The sequence below is a fragment of the Protopterus annectens genome, chromosome 5.part1 (genome assembly GCF_019279795.1).
Source record: "Protopterus annectens isolate FY-2018-M chromosome 5.part1, PAN1.0, whole genome shotgun sequence".
In the NCBI taxonomy this organism is placed as follows: Eukaryota; Metazoa; Chordata; order Ceratodontiformes; family Protopteridae; genus Protopterus; species Protopterus annectens.
Window position 1 is genome coordinate 419,099,787 of NC_056736.1, and position 22,177 is coordinate 419,121,963.

At 41.1% G+C, this 22,177-nt stretch overlaps 1 protein-coding gene across 1 annotated transcript in view; it reads left to right on the forward strand.

Annotated features, from left to right (window-relative positions):
• The window catches only part of LOC122803455, a 726,176-nt gene that overhangs the window by 474,202 nt on the left and 229,797 nt on the right, over window positions 1-22,177 (forward strand). The window contains exon 6 of the mRNA XM_044073073.1: window positions 12,386-12,519. Within this exon, the coding sequence (XP_043929008.1) occupies window positions 12,386-12,519 (134 nt within the window). The remainder of the gene's footprint in view (window positions 1-12,385; window positions 12,520-22,177) is intronic.

Below are 22,177 nucleotides of genomic sequence, written 5' to 3' on the forward strand. Positions count from 1 at the left end.
CCTGTCAGTACCCAGGATTGAATGAATATTATTCAATCAAATGTATATTAAAATTGAAAAGTCTGGCAAGATGACTGATGACTAACAGCTGAGGAGACACCTTACTCAGGGGTTGGGGAATAGGTTTAACATTTTATAGTGTAATATTCTAACATTTGGTATTTTTTAGATCATTATGTTTTAATTTTAATCTTTAACTTTTAATATATTAAAGATATATTCATATACGTGTAGTTGAAGGGGTGTCTTATGTATATTTTAACACATTTAGAAGTTTAAACATTTTAAAACATTGGAATTGATTCTTATTTTAAAAAATTTGACTGCAATAGGTTAAAAACACCCACATCATTATCCAAGTTCTGGGTGTTCGTAAGGAACAGGATACAACAGAGTTTATTAATTCTAGTGAATGGTTGCTTTAAATGCAGGCTGCATTACGTAGTTCCGTTACGTATATTCATAACTGGAAAGGTGGAGGTGGAGTGGAATAACTAGTCAACAACCTTAAAAGTAGCTTAACTATTTAGTAAAATTTCCGTTTAAATAACAAAAGTATTTTTCCAACTTGGATAATGTATGTATTGAAAGTGTGGTGGCAACAACCCGATCATGGATAGACAGGTAATACAAATATTTGCACCTCATTTAGCGGATGTACTAGATGCAACAAAATGTACTTACTTAGCCTTAAAAGCTTGAAATAACATTTAATTGAATAGGGATTAAAGTTTTTAGTGGAGGTTTGCAATAATACCAGGTTTAAAGTGGTTGTATTAATGTCCGGAATGTTGAGGCAACCGAATGAAGCGTTCTGTCTGGTTATGTTAATGTAAATATGATCACATTACTGTCTCATATCTAGTTGCAAATCTATTATGTTGAAATTGCTTTTACTAATGAAATTAATTAATGTAAGGAGTGTTAATTGGCTATTGGGTAGGGTATATAATGAAATGCTTTAGTATTTTGGCTTGGCTTGTGTCTTTACCCTGATTGAAAACTCACTTGATTGAAAATGAAATTACTAGGACCACTTCACTGAAAGCTCACTTCACTGAAAACTCACTTGACTGAAACTCATTTTGTTGAAAGTTATAAATGGCCTTTTCCCCACTGTAGTGCGACCCTGGAGTTAGTATATAAAGTAAGGGGGGGTGGGGGGCAAAGCCTCCCACATATCTTGGTTATACATTCTCTTTTGGAAACAGTTATTTATTGCACTTGTAAGTGTCACTGTGCATAGTTTAAAATGTTTATAGGTTCTTATCTCCCGACTTCAACTTAACCCTAGCAAAGCCCTATACATCATCTGCATCTACGTACCTCCTGGTAATAATAGTACTACAATAGAGGACATTGTAAGCTGGGTATCCACTACTTACCCACAATAAACCATTATACTAGGTGACTTTAATACAGACTGGAAATGTGTAAGTACAGATAACCCTTCATCACTCATTAATCTTCATGGCTTTAGTCAAACAATTACCACCACCTCTAGACTTAACAAACCTAACAACAAAGAGAGTATCTTAGATTGGATACTTATTAATAAACAGCAACAAATCTACAAGGTAGGAACTCTAACAGATGACTTAAGTGATCATATGTTAACTTACATTATAAGACAAAAGAATGACATCCCTAACAACCCCTCTTATAGGATCTCACGAACCAACAAACACTTTAACCCTGTAGTTTTCCAAAATGAACTTAATGCCTGTAACTGGAACCCACTAAAGACTTTTAACTCTAGATTCTTAACTATCCTTGATAAGCATGCACCTAAACGGTCCATCAGAATAAAGTAGAAACCAGCCCCCTGGCTCTCAAAAGATACTAGACAACAGATATTGCTTAGGAATAATTATTGGGCCAAGTGGAGAGCATCCAAAAACATCTCTGAGCATCAAACATTTAGACAGTTGAGAAATATGACAAAAAAAGCAATACTCACTGATAAAAAGCTACTATTGTAAACTACAGCAATCACACCATAACATTTCACAAAAGTTCTGGTCTAGCTTAAATAGACTCCAACACCCAGACCACTCTAGCACAACGCACCCTCTAGGGGCTGATAATTCCTCCCATCAAACTGCCAATGCCTTCAATACCTCCTTTACAATCACCATAAAATCTCTAGCCTGTCAACTTTCTACAAACAACTCTAATATCTCTACCTCTTTACCTGATACTCTCCCTACATTCCAAATACAACCCATCGCTAACTTGTACATCCAAAAACTTATCCAAAAACTTAAGCCATGTACGCCCTCTGCTGACCAAGTACCGTCTGAATACCTGCAAAAAGCAGCTAAAGCAGTTGCTTATCCTGTATCCATACTTATAAACAAAACCATAAAAGAAGGAACCATTCCTGATGTCTGGAAAATCTCCCACATTATCCCCTGACACAAAGGCGGTAACTCCAATGATTATTCCAACTATAGGCCTATAGCTCTCTTATCTCCCTTAGCAAAAGTAATGGAAAAAAGCATTCACCATCAACTAATAAACCACGTAACCCAACATAATATACTTGCTAACTGTCAGCATGGCTTCAGGCCATTCCATTGTACCACCACAGCTCTCCTATCTTTCACCGACTCCATCAATAAAAACCGTAATAACAACATCCTCTCATCAGCCCTCTTTATTGATCTGTCAAAAGCTTGTGATTTGGTCAACTACCCCCTACTCATAAAAACTCTTGAATCCCTTTCACTAGACTCCAAGGCTGTTCTCTGGTTCAAGTCCTACCTTACCAATAGGCAACAAGCAGTCCTCTGGGAGAATAATCTATCTGCCCTCCTGCCAGTCTCCCTCGGAGTCACACAGGGCTCCATTCTAGGTCCACTTCTATTCTCTTTAGTCATCAACGACCTACACTTAGCAATCCCTCAAGCTACTGCATACAATATGCAGATGATTCCATGCTCATATGTTCAGCCAACTCCACATCCAAACTACAATCTCTAACCCAGACAGTATTTAACACAGTCGAGACTTGGTTCTTGAAACGCTGCCTCCTTTTTAACACTAAAAAAACAAAACTCGTACTCTTCACACCTAACAGTAAGCCCCCCCCCCTATAAATTTCTCTATCATATCAAATAATGGCACACTTATAACCCCCGACTCTACCACCAAACTGCTAGGAATCATAATTGACAATAACCTTACCTTTGATAACCATATAACTAACACTATTAAAACTGTAAATAGAAAATTGGGCTCCCTATACAGAATAAAACCCTTCTTAACACCAACAGCCAGAACTACAATTGCCCACTCCCATCTAATCTCAACTCTACTCTATGCTTCCCCCATTTATGCTAACCTAAAGAAAAATAATCTTGCTAAACTAGCCAATTCCTACAACAATATTGCCAGATTTGCCACTGGGAACCCATTTAGAATGCACCACTGTCTGAACCTACAGCAGCTAGACTGGCTTGAATTAAAAAACATCTTGATACTTTCCCAACTTACCATTGTCCATAGGATTTTCTACCAACCTAACAACACACCTATACTTTCTAACCTTATTACCCCATGTACAAACCTCAATTCCTAATGTTCTTCCACCAAACTACTGGCTACCATAAGCAAGTCCAATAACTTGGCAGGTAACTCCTTGTTTTCTAATACCTCTGGAAAATATTGGAGCCTCTGCTGAAAATGGAAATATATCCAGTTGGACTAGCCCGGTTAACAAATGTAAAATAAATAAATAAATAGAATACTATAAGGCCCTTCCCAAAGGGTAACCAATTCTACTGTGTAATGTTACTATTATCCAAATGGTAAGTGTGCCCAAGACTTTTAAGGCTATTTAAGAGTGGCATGTACAGTGTCACCAAATACATGCAAGTACTCTAAGAGCTTAAATATCTCTAAACAAACCAGCTACAATTAATAGGTTTAAATATATTTAATAATAAATAATAAAAGTACAAGGCAATACTCAGTAGCTCAATACAGTGACACCAGAGTTCAGAATCACAGGAAATACTTCAAAGCAACATTGCAGGACAGTCTCACATAAATACAGAAACCATCTAAACTAATCTTACTAAGTTCCCATCTATCTCTAAGATAAATCACTGTAACCTAGGTCTTACTTACAAAGCCAGACAAGTGCTGATGAGAGGACGTTGTCAGATCCAAAAAATGCAAAATGCACAGACTCACTCTCTGAAATAGTTCTTAAATTACTACCAAACATTTCTGCTGGGTTATCTCAGATTACATCATTCTTGTTACCTGTGCCTTTAGTTCCCAGGCTAACAGGAACTTCAAATATAACACCTCTTTGTTAAAAATACTTATCTCTCAGATGTTTTGCCTTGAACTGGAAGTTGTAAAACTGTTGAACACTTTTACCTTGGAAACCTGTAATTATTTCTGTTTCTAGGCAATAGAAAGAATGTCTAGCTGCAGACATTCTATCTCCAAGCTGAAATAAACACCATTGTAAATAATTCAACTTATTTTCTTATAGTTTTGCTCTTTTCCAGTAGGGTGCACTGTGGTTACATTTTTGTGGATCAGCACATAACATACAGCTTGCTTACATTTGTAAGACTAGCCGATGGATCATATTAATATTTACAAATGACATAGGATTATTTACAAAATTCTTGCTAGCTGGGCTGGCAGCATCACAATTCTACCCCCACGAGAACTCAAGCTAGTTTTTCAAGAGACCCTTGAGAAATGTTGCTTGAGAGGGTTGAGCCTATCTGGGAACACCTTACCCCATTTTCTGTCTTAAGAGCCCATCTGCATTGACATTGCTAAATCCACTGCGGTGCTGCACTATCATATCATATACTTGCAATCCTAGGGTCCACCTTAGTAACTTGGCATTTTGCTGGCTAGCTCAATGTAGCCATGTTAATGGATTGTGGTCTGTAACTACAGTGAATTTCCTTCCAAACAGATAAGGCTGCATTGCATTCATCCCTGGGTTGGAGCCTATGACTGAGATAAACCACTGTGTGCTCTTCTCCCTTTGAAGAAATCTGGCTAAGTACAGCCCCCACCCCATGGTTCAAAGCATCCATCTGCACAACAAATTATTTGCTGTAATCTGGACTGGCTAACACAGGGGGTCCTCCCAAAGCTTTTTTAAGCTTCTGGAATGCCTGCTCACATGCTGGGGTCTACACTACCTTATCTGTCCTGTTTTTTTTCCTTTTCGGGTCTGTGAGGGGAACAGCTATAGTACTATAATTGGGGACAGACTTTCTATAGTACTCTGCTGTCCCTAAAAATGCCCTTACCTGCTTTTTGATAACAAGGGCGGGCCATGCCTGAATGGCTTCCACTTTGGCCAGTTCTGGCCTGATCTTACCACTCTTCACTCTATGTCCCAGGTAGGAGATTTCTGCCATACCCACCTGACATTTGCTGGGCTTAATGGTCAACCGTGCACTCTGTAGTATGACCAGCACCTCCTTGACATGCTGAAGGTAGTCTTGCCAGGAATGGCTGTAGATGGCAACATCATCTAGGTAAGCAAGGGTAAACTCTCCTGCTAGGATATGATCTACCAGCCTCTGGAAAGTCGGTGGGGCATTTTTCATTCCAAAGGGCATCTTTGTGGACTCATACAAGCCAAAAGGAGTCACAAAGGCTGACCTTTCTCTAGCACTGGGAGTCAAGGGCACCTGCCAGTAACCCTTGGTAATATCAGTGGTGGTAAGATACTTAGCCCCATCCAGCTGCTCTAGGGCTACATCTGTCCTAGGCATGGGGTAAACATCTGACTCTGTGTGTTTATTTAATTTCTTGTAGTCCACACAGAACCTGGTGCTGACATCCTTCTTTGGTACCAGCACCACTGGAGAGGCCCAGGGACTGCTGGACTCCTGAATTACCACTAGTTCCAACATTTCTTGTATCTCCTCCCTCAGAGTCTGTTTGACTATCTCAGGCACCCTATAAGGGGCCTGCTTAATAGGCCTCTGGGGTCCTGTATACACATGGTGTTGCACCAAGTGAGTGCACCCTGGTTTCCCAGTGAACATGTGCCCAAACTCCTGTAACACTGCTTGGATTCCTTGAACTTGGGTAGGGGATAGCAGCTGGGACATTGCTATTCCTTCCACTGAGGTGTCAGTCAGGGCCTCACTGAGGAGATCAGTCACCATATCCCCCTCAGACTCCTCCTGCAATCCACTGCAAATACTCAGCACAAGGGCCTCCCTAGCATGGTAAGGTTTCAAAGTTAACATTGTACAATTTGTGCCCCTGCTTCTTGTCTAGCAGTTCTACCATGTAGTTAACATCACTGAACTTCCTTACAACCTTGTAGGGTCCCTCACAAGCTGCCTACAGCTTGTTGTATCTGACAGGAATGAGAATCATTACCTGTTGCCCTACGTCATACTCTCTAGCTCAAGCATTCCTGTCATACCAGACCTTTTTCTGCTGTTGGGCTTCTGCCTGGTTCTCCTGGGACAAGGCCCATGAGTTTCCTGAGCCTTGTCCTGAGGTTTAGAACATATGCAGCAACAGACTCCTTGTGAGATTCACACTCACACTTCCACTCATCTCAAGTTAAATCTAGAGGTCCCCTCACCCTATGTCCATACAACAACTCAAAGGGTGAAAAACCTGTAGATTCACGGGGAACCTCTCTATAAGCAAACAACAGATGGGGCAAATATTTGTCCCAGTCCCTCTTAAACTGGTCTGCAAATACCCATAGCATGGACTTGAGTGTAGAGTTTAACCTCTCAACAAGACCATTAGTCTGGGGATGGTAGAGGATTGTCTTTAAATGCTTCACCCCACAGTGTTTCTACAGACAAGCCAGCAGGTCTGACATGAAATTGGCACCTCTGTCAGTCAGCATATCTTTTGGAAACCCTACCCTGCTGAAAATGTTTAACAAAGCATTTGCCACCTTTTTTGCCTCAATGGAGGACAGTGCCACTGCCTCAGGGTATCTGGTAGCATAATCTACTACCACTAGGATATATTTTTTTCCTGTGGAACTTGAGGTTCTCAGAGGTCCCACAATATCCATAGCTACCCTCTGAAATGGCTCCTCAATCACAGGCAAAGGCATCAAATGAGCTTTCATCTTGCCTACCTTTTCGCACTGCTCACAGGTCCTGAAGTACCCTGCTACATCTCTGGAAATCCCAGACCAATAAAAGTTCTGCATAATATGTCTATTTGTACATTTTATGCCCATATGACCTGCAAAGAGAATATCATGGGCTGTGGCTAGAAGTGACAGATGGTAGGCTCTGGGAACTACCAACTGCTGTATTCTCTCACCCTCTAGCCCTTCCTCAGGGGTCCACTCTCTATACAGTAACCCTTTGTCCCATTATACAGATTCCCCTTCCCTTGAGAATCAGGTGCCTCTATACCTACCTCTCTCAGGCCTTGTAATGAGGGTCTGAGAGATGAGCCTGTCTCAACTCTCTCTCTTTGTAACCCTTCCCAGCTCCCCTTCCACAGGAAGCCTGGTAACCTCTGACAGCGGTGCCTCACTGTCAGCCTGGGTACTACTACTCACCTCTGCCCTTGCAGTCACTCTGTCCAAGGGAACATCAGTACCCACAAGCAGCTATGGCTCACCTTCAGTCTTACTGCTACAGGGTAACTCTCTTCCTGAAGTAACAACCTCACCAGTCCTGGCCGCAAGTGTGCAGTCTGTCTGAGTCTTCACCAGGCTACCAGACCCACATGTTTGTCTCCAAGCCTGACTGTGTGTAACTCCATGAACACACAGTACTGCATTATCAAAATCATTCCCTATCAGGACATCTGCAGGCTGGTAGTTTAGTACCCTTGTTGTTGTCTCAAGACAACCCACTGTTGGCATTTTGTCATTCTCACTTACTGGCTCTCCCACCTTTTGTTCCCCACCTTGCCTCCATGGGCATCTATATGCTACATGACCCCACTGGTTGCATTTAAAACATTTAACCCAAGTCTTATGTATACCTGGACTAGTGGCTTACCCTGCTACTGGTGGATTTGGTTGGGGCAGTCTGGGCTGCCTACCATGGGTTCCTTTAGACCCATGAGCAGCACTGGCTATCCCTTTCCTGTGCAGTAATGCCCTGCTAGGTCTCTCTTCTTCCCCAACTCATCTGCAGTAGAGCATTGTATATCAGCTAACCAGATTTTCATGTCCTGAGGCAAAGTGCTAAGGGCTTGTTCCCTCACCAAAATGTCTGTCAGCCCTTCAAAAGTGGGGGCCTGAGATCCACTCACCCATTTATGAAAATAAGTACTTAGTTCAGCATCATATTCACACACACTTTCATCTGCCTTATGTCTATGCTCACAAACTGTTTTCCTATAAGTTTCAGGTGTTAACTTAAAAAGTTATAGCAAACAGTTCTTTACAACATTATCATTTAAGCAGTCATTATCAGACAGTTTGGAAAGAACATGTACAACTTTACCATGGAATAAGGGGGTCAGGAACCATACCCAGAGACCTTGGTCAACATTATACTGTTTACATACCCTCTCAAAATTATCGCCCTCTGTAAATTGTGGAACACATTTACTGACTTCTGTTGCTTCTGGGTTTCGCTTACCCCCTTCCCCATTACCTCCATGACTCTGCTGAAGAGTCAGCATCTCCTTTTCATGTTGCCTCTGCCTTTCCTTCTCCTCAGCTCCCAGGCATAGCAGTTTCTTATTTTCCCCAGTATCTAGATGCCTCAGTCTCTCTGCTGCCTCTGTTTCCAAATGCTTGGCCTCTAGCTCAAGTCTCTTTAACTCCAGATGGATTTTTAAGTCCTCTGTGGAAAGGTAGAGCTGTCCATTCTTTGAGATGTGTACATCCACACAGCCAGTCTGATTGTCCTCCTGGTTGGTATTCTCTGATGCAGCTGTGACTAAAGCTGCAATCATGTCTGCCTTAGGTTGGCATGCACCAGTCCTTTAGCCAGGCACATCTTAGCCAACTGGCTCCTTGTCAGTTTCCCATACTCCTCTGCTGACATGCTAGCATGTTCCCCCTGACAAACTAAGCTAACAAAAAAATAAAAGAATTGGGATATGAACTCTGATTTGTTCACTGCGTGGCTGATTAAGAGTAGAAACACCTTCAGTGATCACTGTACACAAGCTACAGGAATTCGATATCCACAACACTACAAGCCAATTAATATGTGATGTGGCTATCTCACCACTATCAACCAATTAATATATGATGTGGCTATCCCACCATTGCCAAACAATTAATATGTGACACCCCTGCACTGGCCCAGTAATTAAGGAGCCTCAAGCCTCACCACTAGCACCAGTGAGGGATGTACACATTGGGAGAATGACAAGTGCACCCACAGTAAAGTACAATTTCCATTAAGAGCACACAGAGATCACAGTCAGTCTGGGGCTGGTTTCTCCCTCTCTCTCCAGATCCCCAATAAGACTCACCACTGGCACAGTTATAGGGTTAAGATCTCAGCTGAGTGGTCAAGCCAAAACCTCCAGCACCCTGTCTGTCCAACCACTGTTTCATGTCCCTGCCCAGGTAGCTGACCCCCCCCCCACACACACACACACACACTTTGAGATTTGATTTATATATAATATATAAATATATATATTTATATATAAGCACACAAACACTCCTGGGGAAGGCTAGCACAGGTTCACTAGCTATGCTTCCTTCTGCCCATACTTTAAGGTAGTACCAGCTGCCACCTACCACTCTTTATCAGCTACAATAAGGCCCTTCCCAATGGGTGACCAATTCTACTGTGTAATGTTACTATTATCCAAATGGTAAGTGTATCCAAGACTTTTAAGGCTATTTAATAGTGGCCTGTACAGTGTCACCAAATACATGCTAGTACTCTAAGAGCTTAAATAGCTCTAAACAAACCAGGCACAATTAATAGGTTTAAATATATTTAATAATATATAACAAAAACACAAGAAAAATACAATAAAATACTCAATAACTAAATACAGTGACAACAGAGTTCAGAATCACAGGAAATACTTCAAAACAACATTGCAGGATAGTCTCACATAAATACAGAAAACATCTAAACTAATCTTACTAAGGTCCTATCTATCTCTAAGAAAAATCGCTGAAATCTAAGTCTTACTTACGGAGTCAGACAAGTGCTGATAAGAGAACATTGTCAGATCCAAAGACAAATATAAAATGCACAGACTCACTCTCTGAGATAGTTCTTAAATTACTATCAAATATTTTTGTTGGGTTATCTCAGATTACATCATTCTTTTCACCTGTGCCTTTAGTTCCCAGGCTAACAGGAACTTAAAATATAACACCTCTGTGTTAAAAATACTCAGCTCTCAGAAGTCTTGCCTAGAACTGAAGTTGTAAAACTGTTAAACACTTTTACCTTGAAAACCTGTAATTATTTCTGTTTTCAGACAATAGAAATAATTTCTAGCTGCAGACATTCTATCTCCAAGCTGAGATAAATACCATCGTAAACACATCAACTTATTTTCTTAGAGTTTTGCTCTTTTCCAGTAGGGTGCACTGTGGTTACATTTTTAAGCTCAGCATATAAGGTACAGTTTACTTACATTTGTAAGACAAGCCTATGGATCATATTAATATTTACAAATGACAGGATTATTTACAAAATTCTAGTTAGCTGGGCTGCCAGCCTCATACCTTATTATGTTAAAAAAAGCAGCATACTGTATGTTAACAAACCTGCATCCATTCCACAGAAGGCTTATTTCATAGTTCATATTTCAAGATTTCTACATAGGGGCCAACTAAAGTGCAGATTACAGAGTTTTTGAAAAGGTTAAATACACCATCCAATTATCAAGAGTAATTTTAAAAATATAGACTCACTTTTTACATATATTCAAAGGCTACCTGTTCATATGTTAACCATTGACTGAGAAACATACTTTTCCTTAATGTTGCTCTACATCTAGTAAAGATAAATGTATAATCTCCACCACTTGATGCACATTTAGACTCTAACATTTCGAAATTTGTTAAGTAAATGAAATGTTCCATCATGGAAAATCCTTATAAGCCAATCTAGTTTACCAAGTACAAGCCTGTAACTAATTAAACCAACATGATGTAACATTTCAGCATATGGAATATGCCTAACATTCAGAAATCTCTTGTTAATCATTTGTTGAAAGCTTTTTAAAGTTAACATATCAAAAATGTTAAAATTACAGAAAAAGTGAGTTATATTCAAACACTGAATGTGCATTTGACACATACAATTTACCAAAATAACAGTATAATAGTATGTTTTATGAACAGTATAAAATGCTGGGAGTGTCCTAAATTGATTCCTTTATTTATATTGTGAAGGAGAAAGTAGGCTCTCGATGTCTATACATTTCTATGTTAGGCTCTGGATGTCTATAAATTTCTATTTTAGGCTCTGGATGTCTATAAATTTCTATGAAAGTTTTATTTATTTATTTATTTATTATGAATTGCTGAAGTCTGATGTAGCTTTGCTATAGTTTGAAACAAGGCTTTTGAAAGGAAATTATTTTTGCCATGGAAGTGACAGTTTCTGTTTTCCAAAATGAAGGAACAATTCTTGATACATAAAAGTAGTTGGAAAGGTATACAAGGGACTAATGATGGATGAGGCAGTTTTTCAAGGAAACGGGTGTAAATTGTTTTTGCCTTTCACTAGCAACTTATGTAATGGTATAGACAGTGCTTCAAGATAGCAATTCTGGAGAATAATTACTGCTGGATGATTGGTGTTTAATGTCATAGAACAATTTGTGGCAGGAATTATTTAGCAGTCTGCAGAAAGATTCATTTGAAAGGTATATATGAAATTGCTGATTTTCTAGTGTCTGAAATGACTTAATTTTTGAACAGTCTAGCTCTAGGTTACTTATCAACATTCTTTGCCTGTTATAAAGAAGGTGGCCTTAGCTGTTTCGGTGGTGGTTCTAGCAGGCTTTCTTCTGAAATCAAATGCGGTAGCAGTAACAAAGCAATTGCTATAACAGATTTCACATTCTGTCCCAACAGTTTCAGAAGATGATTGGCATTGATAGTTATCAGTCTCACTACTGTCTTTCTTCCACTAACAGCATTAATACATTGTTTACAGCAAACAGTAAGTAACATATAGGTATGTAGAAGTGAACAGATAAACTACCATGTCTCTTGTAATAGAAATTTTGCTGTCTAGAGCAAAAGCATCAGCTTTGAAGATGGTCATTAGTTTCCTTTCATGTTCTTCCACCACTGTTGACCAGTATATTATCCTTGTTTTCATGTCCTGCAGTATTACAAGTGTATGAATAAAAATTAGAGAAAACACTCATTTTTCAATTCTTCAGTTATCACTGAGAGCTCATTTAATTTCACTCATTTTCTATACATATTTTGTTTTGTCAGTGCCAGCAGTGGTTTGCCAGATGGAAGAGAAGATTATGGTGGTTGGAGGAGGTCTCACCAGTGCACATATAATCCATCTTGCTTTCCAGCAAGGTGCACATCACGTTGTCTGGGTCTTACGTAAACATCTACAGGCAAGTAAATAACAGAAGAAAACAAAGTTAGCCTTTTCCAAACTACAGATGTTTTTGTCTCATGGAGAATAATATTCTCAAAAGATAAAAACTGTTTTATCTTTTACATGTGTTATCCTAACACCACAAATGCACAAACACTCATGTGGACACATACATATACACACACTCACATATGCACACATACATGCACGCGCACACACATTTGAAAAAACGTGCCTTCAAACAAAAGCACACACATTATACAAACACACATGAGTGCTTGCATGCACACATGCACACACACATTCTTAAAACTAACCAATAAAATTGTTTACTTTATATAAATAACATTAATCAATGCAAGTTTTAAATTTAAATACACAACAAATAAAAATTTGCTGAGGGAAATAGGAAATACTAGATTTTGCACAAACAGAAGGCATACAGAAACTGGTTTGCAAATGTTCTTGCCATGATCATAAGGGTTAACTTAAACTCTTCCATCAAATCATTTGTTTTTGTGGATAGTAGGGGAATGTCTTTTACTGTTTTACCTCACAGTGCTTTCACAAACTAGTAAGCAGGTCTGGCATGAAGTTCGACCCTCAGTCTGTCAATATTTTCTGTGGAAACCAATCTTCCTGAAAATTTTTTCAAAGAGAATCTGCTAACTTTTATATCTCAGTAGAAGATAATACCATCGCATTCAGGTGCCTAGCAGCTTTGCCTACCACAAACAAGATATGCTATTTAGTGTGGTGCTGCAGGGAAGAGTAGGTCCAGCAAACTTCACTGGTACCCTTTGAAATGTTTTGTCAGCATCGTTCAGATGGCACCAACGCAGCTTTAGCTTTGCCTCCAGAATTGCCAGTCTTTTGATACTCCTCACAGCCTTTGCAGTACCCCTTACATCTTTTGCAGTGACTGGCCAATAAAAATGCTGCATAGGGCTTCTTTTGTATTATTTATGCCCATGTGGCCTAAAAACAAAATATCACTGGCTATGGACAAAAGTGCCTAATTATAGGCCTTTGAGTCTACCAGCTACTGTATCACTTCTCCCACTAGCCTTCTTTCAGGAGACCATTCTATGGAGAAAAAAACTAGTGTCCCAACAAAAAACTCTCCCTGCCCTTAAGGATCTGGAGCCTCCATGGCTACTTCATCAAGTTCTGTAAAGAAGGGTCTCGGATGTTTGCCTATTTCAACTCTTTCTTTATAATCCTATGCATTTTCTCTTTCAAGGAAAGATGAGTGTCTTTTCAGAAACATGGCTCAGATTTAGGCCTGCTGCTACAAACCATTTCTTCCCTTGAAGGAGTGCCTTCCATAGGAAGCCTACTACTTTTGGAGAGCTGTAACTCAGATTTGGGATTATTGCTATTTCTAGATTTTCCCCTGAAATAGCCAGCCTCTGTTGGAAGTATGGACATTGTGTCCCCTCTAACTGCATTCCCCACTCACTAGTCTCCAACCTGATTGCTTGTAATCACATGCACACAGACTACTGTATCATCAAAATCTTTTCCTGTTAAAATATATGCTTAGATATCATCAAACATTGCCATCTGTTTGTCTCTGGACCCCCTTCCCAATATAGATGAACTATGGCCAATGGAACTTGCAAAGGTGTCTTTTCCATGACACTAAATGGACTAGACTGTTTACACGAGTAATGTTTCTCTGTGACATCAAGTTTAAAAATATTTATACCCGATAAAGAAGCCCTTTAAGCAATGATTACTTTGCCATCTACTAAGATAAGGAACAGTCTGCTGTGATAACATGGATCAGTTACAGGTTCAAAACATCACTACTATGGTATCAAATCTGTTAGCTCCCTCACATGGCTGTTTTCTGACAGTGCCTCTGTGAACATTTGGATTGCACGTGTCCATTCTGGTTACACCAAAAACACTTAATTGCAAGACTTTAGTGTGTACTGGAACTAATCTCATCCTCTTCCTTCTAGTGGGGAAACAATTTAATATTGACCTTGACATTCAGGGGTGAGTTTTCACCCTTTCCACCCACATACCTGTGGTAAAGAGCCGTTCTTTGTAAAGTAAGTGATTTTCTGTTAATTTTTTCCTTCCCCTCTCCTGCTCTCTAGCTTCTTCTCCCTACCCTCACCCTTTCCAGTCTCAAAGTAAACTCTCCTAATCTCAGGGCTCCCCAAATAAGGAACGTGTATCACATCCTTGAATTAGGCAAGGTAGCCAATTCAAGAAGATCAAGGTAAACTATACAAAGACAATTCTAGCAGAAGTCTCAAGGTGGGACGTTAGAAGAGCTAGCAGCCACTCACCTTATGACCTGAGCTGGCTGCTGGGGACGCAAGTTCTCAGCGACTGTTTGAAATAAGTAGGGTCCAGATCATATAGGGCACAAAACATGACAGTAATCTTAGTTGTGCATCTGGCCATAACCAGAAGCCAGCACAGACGTGACAGTGTAGGTATAGTATAGAATGTCCATGGTGTGCCACTCAAAAGCCTAGCAGCAGAATTCTTCAACCACTGCAGGTAAGCCAAATCCCTGTCCAACAACCCAAAGCAAAGAGCATTGCAATAATCAAAGCTGAAACAAAACCTTTGCATTTTTCACCATACTAAAGTTGGAAGTTGGAAGAAAAGCATTTGATCTAGGATAAATTTTGCTGTCCATATACCCACTTCTCCCATCTGTGGACATCTATTTTTCTTGACTAATTTTTTTCAATCTCTGTCCCAAAATGCAGATTAGCTAAACCTAATAAGCACTTTTTTCTTGACCTCTGCAACTGTGCTTCATTCACAATCTTGCTTTGATCCAATCAGGCCATCTGTTTCACTTGTTGCACCCATCATCTGTTCCTGCTTTTCTGCACTTAGGCACGACTTCATAATTTCTCCACTGTTCCACTTCCAGTAACGCTGGGACATTTAACATCCATTTCTGACTCTGACAGACCACCATCCTGGGTCTTTCAGTCTCCTCTGTTAACTTTACTGTATTTATTCTTGCTTCTAATACCTGGATTTGTGTGGATCTCTTCAGTGCCAGCTGTTGTAGCAGCACATTTTCTGCATATCAAAATGTAAGACCTGCTGGTTCAGTCTCCGTTATCAGGCATCCTGTCTTTTTGTGGGCCTTGGAATAGCTGAATATTCTTTCTTTTTATCATGCATAATGCTCCAAGCCTGTTCAGTTGACAGAAAGGTATGATTTTATTTCTGGTTTCTTGACAGCAGATGTCTAGATGTTCAATTTTTGACTGGTAGCATATGGATGCTAGTTGCAATCTACCTTTGTTATAACTTTTTCTTATATAGTACAGGTTTGTGTACTAGTCTGTAGCTACCTTTACTGGAATTACATCCTCTGCCTTTCAAAGATCTCATGATCCAGTCTTTTGCTTTAAAGCTAAGGAACTTTTAGAGCACATGTTTGGATGGGCCCCTTAGCCTTCATATTTAATTAACTCTGTCTGTTTACTCAATCAGCCCATCAAAGATAATTTATAATAAAATCTGTGATGTAGATACTAGCTGGCCTTCTGAGATTTCCTCTTTTATCACATTCAGTTCTATGTCCTATTCCTGCTCTCTTGATCAGCTATTTTACATGAACACCTATGAGTTGTGGAATGTCACACCTCTAGCAGCATGCAAACATCTTGCATTCCAGAGCATTTTTTGAAAAAAAAATAAATACATTTACAAAGTAGAAGATAAATAACAGTAATTATTTTGTGAACAATAAAAACTACTAAAACTGTACAAATAGCAATGTTATCAGTAAGCAGTATTCTTTACAATGATAACAGACGCTGCATTCATTGTCTTTTCCATAAATACTGTAATATATTGTAATGCTCACAATCCCTAAATTATATTTTTTCTAAACTTTCCCAAACAAATTTTCATATCTTGAAAACTGTACAGCCAAGACATATGTTGTTAGAATATTTTGGTTAAACAGACATAAGCTTTCAAATGATAACAAGAAATTCCTCTGTAAGTGTATGTATATTGAGATATTTACAGAAATATGAAAACATATGGGGGGAATTTAATAAAGCGTACACAGTCATTTTTACCCTGTAGGCATCATGCCACACTGCTTACACAAAGGGAAACAGGTGTGCAATCCAGTAAGCACTGCTGAGCAGTGGTCACACATGCACCGACATGGGAAGTTCCGTGGCATGCGAATAACCTCATAAGCAGGTGAATCTCATGGAAATGAGGCAAGGTGAGTGATCCAGCAAGCAGATAGGCAGCCCTGCACATCCCGTGTCAGTGTCCATAGTCTACATATAAAATTCCCTGTACAGGCATGTAGACAGCCAAAAGGGGATGTAAAAATGTAGCTAGAGGGACAGAAATGGGATACCATAGACAGATACCAGCAAAACTATCCTATGTGTGTCTCAAAATGTACAGAAAATATGTGAAAATAATTGTTTTAATAACCTGTGCGCAAACATGCCTTATAAAAATTTTTAAAAGAATACTTGGAAATAACAAAATTAATATCATGAGACAGAAATGTGTTACATGATCCTGCATGAACACGTACATACATGCATGGAACTAGCCATACCCAGCAGAACCAAGATGCCCTCCTCCAAAAAAAGGAAGCCAATCTGGTGGTTCCTTGCCATTAATAAACTCTACAACAGAAGGAAGAAACTATTGCAGAAAAATGTGAAGTCCCAAGATTGGAAAAACTCCCTTATTAGCCTCAACAAAAAGTTGAGATCCCTCATAAAACCTCTAAAGCCAGCTATGAAGGCAAAATTGTGGCAGACACTAAAAACAACCACAAAGCCTTCTATAGTTATATCAAGAATCTCCATGGCACTACCCAGGTTTGCTCTGAGTTACTGCACAGTGGTACCTCCTATACTGAGCCAACAGATATTGCCAACATACTGGCTGACAGATTCAGTGCCAGCTTTACTCATCTCTCCCCCCTAAAGCACCAATCACAATACCGGAGGAATGACAGGCACCCAGCATTACTGCAGCACAGGTTAAAGCTGCATTGTCCACGGCCAAGACTACAGCTTCCATGGGACCCAACAATATCCCTGGATGTGTTCTACATGAACTACAAAGTGAACTGGCACCACATCTGTGTGCCCTGTTCAATCACAGTCTCACCTCAGGCTTTGTCCCTACCAAATGGCGCACTGCTACAGTCATCCCTCTCCATAAAGGGGGAGCGACTACAGACCCTGAGAATTATCACCCCATTAGCCTAACAAGTCTGATATGTAAGGCTATGGAGCACATCATCATGGGCCTACTTAACAAGAATATAGGGAATCTCCAAACTCTAGATCCCACTCAATTTGGTTTTGTGAAAGGTAGCTCATGTCTGCTCAACCTGGTTGACTTCTTTGAGTCAGTCACCAGAGCTGTAGATGAGGGCAAGGCAGTTCATACAGCCTACCTTGATCTGGCCAAGGCCTTTGATACCATTCCCCACTCAGGAGTTATTGATAAAATCACCAAACTGGGCATCACTAGGTGGGTTGCAAACTGGCTCACAGGTAGAACCCACAGTGTGAAAGTAGTGGACTCCAAGCCAGACTGCTGACCAGTCACGAGTGGAGTCCCACAGGGATCGGTCCTAGGTCCTCTCCTGTTTGGCATCTACTTCTCAGAAGTCCAGGCCAACATCGAGGAACTCTGGCTGACCAAGTTCACAGATGACTGCAAGCTGGGAGCCATTATTAACTCCCCAAGTGATATAGACATCCTACAGAAAGGCCTCACTGAGACCAGTGACTGGTGTCAAAACCATGGCCTTAAGCTTAATGCCAAAAAATGCATCATCATCCCCTTTGAGAAAAACTCAGTTCTCACTAATTACCACATTGATGGGTGTCCACTGAACACTGAAGGCATTATAAGAGATCTGGGGACACAGGTTGACCGCAACCTCTCCTTCAACCACGACATTGTCACTCTGGTCAGAAAGTCCTTCTTTATGGCACATCACATTACCAAGGGTTTTGCATCCAGGAAGAAAGAGGTCATCATAGGTTCCTAGGTTCATAGGTTCATACTAGGCTATCTGCCCTAGGGCATTTATAAGCCTAGCCAGAGTGTGTGTGGCTTTCGCCACCCCTTGGGATGAGAATACTACACCCATTTAGGGTTTAGTTTACTGTGCCTCTGTCTAGTAGTGACACAGAGATGACCCCCGGGGTAAACCTACGATCTCCCATCCACTCGTCAAGATTTCTCTTGAAGAGAGTTAGTGAGGGGCTCTGCCTAACATGGACTGGGATTCTGTTCCAGAGTGTAGGGAGCCTCTGTGTTATGAATCTGTTCCTCCAGCACGTCCTATTTATTTCTGTGTTGAGGTTCAAATCTCTTGCTCTCGTGGCTCTGATGGATTTGGATTTTCTGAGGTGGAGCATGTCCATTAATTCCGTATTGGACATGGCCTTGTACGTCAGGCATAGATCACCTCTGAGTAGGCGGTATGCGACTGAATAGAGCTGGAGTTTCTTCAGCCGGGCAGCATATGACATATGTTTGAGACCATTTATCCTCTTGGTGAGGAACTTTTGGAGTCTTTCTAACTGCTGCAGGTGTCGGGTAAGATACATCCCAAATGGGGCATTGTACTCAATCATGGGCCTGATAAGAGAAGAGTACAGGGACACAATGACCTCTCTTGATCTAGATGTGAATCCCTTCATGATAAGGTGGGCAATATAGAAGGTCTTCCTAACCACCTTGGCAATGTGAGTGTCAAATGAGAGGTTACTGTCGACTTGGGTCCCTAGGTCCCTGATTACCTCTTCCATACTTAATGGATTACCTCCTATGTGGTAATTTGTGGGTACCTTGTTTTTCCCAAAGGGTATGACTATACATTTTTTGGCGTTCAGTTTAAGGCCATGGCTCTGGCACCAATTATCTGTTTCTATGAGGCCTTTCTGAAGGATGCTTGTGTCCACTGGAGTATCAATTATGGCGCCCAGTTTGCAGTCATCCGCGAACTTTGTCAGCCACAATCCTCCTATGTTTGCTTGCACCTCGGAAAAATAAATGCCGAACAAGAGGGGTCCCAGGACTGAGCCCTGTGGGACACCGCTTGTGACTGGCTTAGAGTCTGACATGGCTCCAGAAATTCTGACCTTGTGGATTCTGTCCTTGAGCCAGTTTGCAACCCATCTTGTGACATATGGGTTTACATTTAAGCTGGTAAGTTTGTCAATGATGCCCGAGTGGGGTATTGTGTCGAAGGCTTTTGCAAGGTCAAGGTAGGCTGTGTGAACAGCCTTACCCTCATCAATGGCCTTAGTGACTGTTTCAAAAAAGTCGACTAGGTTCAAAAGGCAGGATCTGCCTTTGACAAAGCCGAATTGGGTAGGATACAATGTTTGTAGGTCCCCAATGTCTTTGTTTATGAGTTCCATAATGATCCTTCCCATAGCTTTGCAGACCAGGCTCGTCAAGCTTATGGGGCGGTAATTTCCAGGGTCCATAGAAGCACCTCCTTTGTGGAGTGGGACCACTGTTGCTGTACGCCACTCTTTGGGTATGTATCCTGTAGTAAGGCTAAGATTAAACAGCAGCCTTATGTGCGGGTTTAGTTCCTCTTGGAGTTCATGTAGCACGCAGCCCGGGACACCACCCGGTCCCATTGATGCTGTGTTTTTAGCTTTGGAGAGGGCGGCTCTCACCTGGGCATCTGAGATGTTAGGGAGGCTACACTCTGCTGGGATAGATATTTCTCCTTTTGGGGGGGAGGGGGCAGAGAAATTTGCACTGAACCTGTCTGCCAGAATGTTGGCAATATCTGTGGGTTCAGTGTATTTTGTGTCATTTTGGACTAACTCTGAGCATATCTGGGAGTTTCCACCCAGGTTTCTAACATAGCTAAAAAAGGCCTTGTAATTGTCTTTTGTGACTTTTGTGATTTTTCTCTCAAAGTTGGCCTTGGATGATTTTATGAGTGATCGAAGTTTTTTGCTAGTACTGATCAGAGATGCCTTCCCTTTTGGGGATTTTGCTCTGTCATGTAGTAGCTTCCTCCTCCTGTTGTAAAGTTTGTTAATGGCTGGGGTCCACCAGACAGGATGCCTGCCTTTGTGGGAATGGATCTTGGTTTTATTAGGGATTGTATGATCCGTGCATTCTTGAAGGTGTCCGTAGAAGGCATTTATAAAGGATTCAGTGGTGTGGGTTGTGGTTTCCACTGGCCCAGGGGCCTTGAAAGATACCACTTCAGTCTTAAGAAGTGTGAAGTCAGCTTTTGAGAAATTCTTCACTGTGGTCTTCTGTGGAGGGGGTGGGGGTGGGATGTAGATGTCCAGTGAGATTAATTTATGGTCTGATCTCACCAATGAGGGGTATACTTCCGGTGTGGAGCATTTTGTCCCCATGTTTGTGATGATCAGGTCTAGTATATTATCTCCTCTTGTGGGAGTGGTGACTAGTTGTTCCATCGCATTTGAGTTTATGAATTCTAGGAACCTTTGGGCTAGGGTGTTGGGGCTTGAGTAATGTTCCCAGTCTATGTTTGGGTAGTTGAAGTCTCCCAATATGATGGTATTTGGAGAGACATTCATACTCTCCAGTGTCTTCAGGAAGGCTGAGTGGGGTTCCTGAGTTTGAGAGGGTGGTCTGTAGCATGCTACAAACTGTAGGGCAGTTTTGCCTATGGTTAGTTGCACCTGGATGGTCTCCGATGCTTTGTGCGTTGCCACTAACCTGGAGGTGTGGGTATCTTTGATGAATATGGATACTCCCCCTCCTTTTGTGGTTCGGTCCAAGTTTTGGGGCCCGAAAGCATGATATGAGGTATAACCTGGTAGTGCTGGGGTGTTCTCAGGAGCCTTGAACCAGGTTTCAGTAACTGCACAGACATTGATGTTCTCCATACTGAGGAGGACTTTGAGAGCATGCATCTTGAGGTTTAGACTTCTGGCATTGAGCAGCATTACCCTTAGTTTTTTTTCACTTGTGTTTTCTAGGGAGGTGGGTTTGTCTTTTGAGCCTTGCCTAAAAAAGGCACTATGGGGGTGGCAAGAGCCTTGGCCAATATCCGGAAGCCCAGGGGTGACAGGTGCAAGCTGTCTCTTGCGAAGCAGCGTGGCTTGTCAAGCATGTCATCCCAAGCGGACAGATATTGGATCCCCTTAGAATGACACCAGTAATTAAGCCAATTGTTAAAGCTGATCATTTTGTCTCTGTACTGTGGCATCATTCTTGGTGAGGGTAAGATGCTGCTCAGGGTCAGTGTCAAACAGGCCTGGGCTACATAATCAGAGAGCTCCTCTATGTCTCTTTTCATGTAGTCCAGGGAGGTACGTCTCAGGTCATTCACACTGGCATGAACAATGACTGAGTCATATTTGTACTTGCTTTGGAGTGACCTGAGTGCTTGTGTTATGTGGCGGATTCTAGCGCCCGACAGGCAGCTTACTGTAACCCTTTCCTTGTTCAGTCTGGTGAGCGGGACGTCAGTGTGTCTGACTATGGAGTCACCTATTACAAGTGTATCTGGCATGTTGTTTAGCCTTAAGGGCTGTGACTGTTTAGCACACTGACTTTGTGAACTATGTGTTGCATGTGCTATGTCTTGAGGTAGTGGTCGCTTGGGTGTCTGCTTTGGAGGCCTCTGTTGTTTTGGTAGATTTTTAATTAGAGCCTCCGAGTATGTT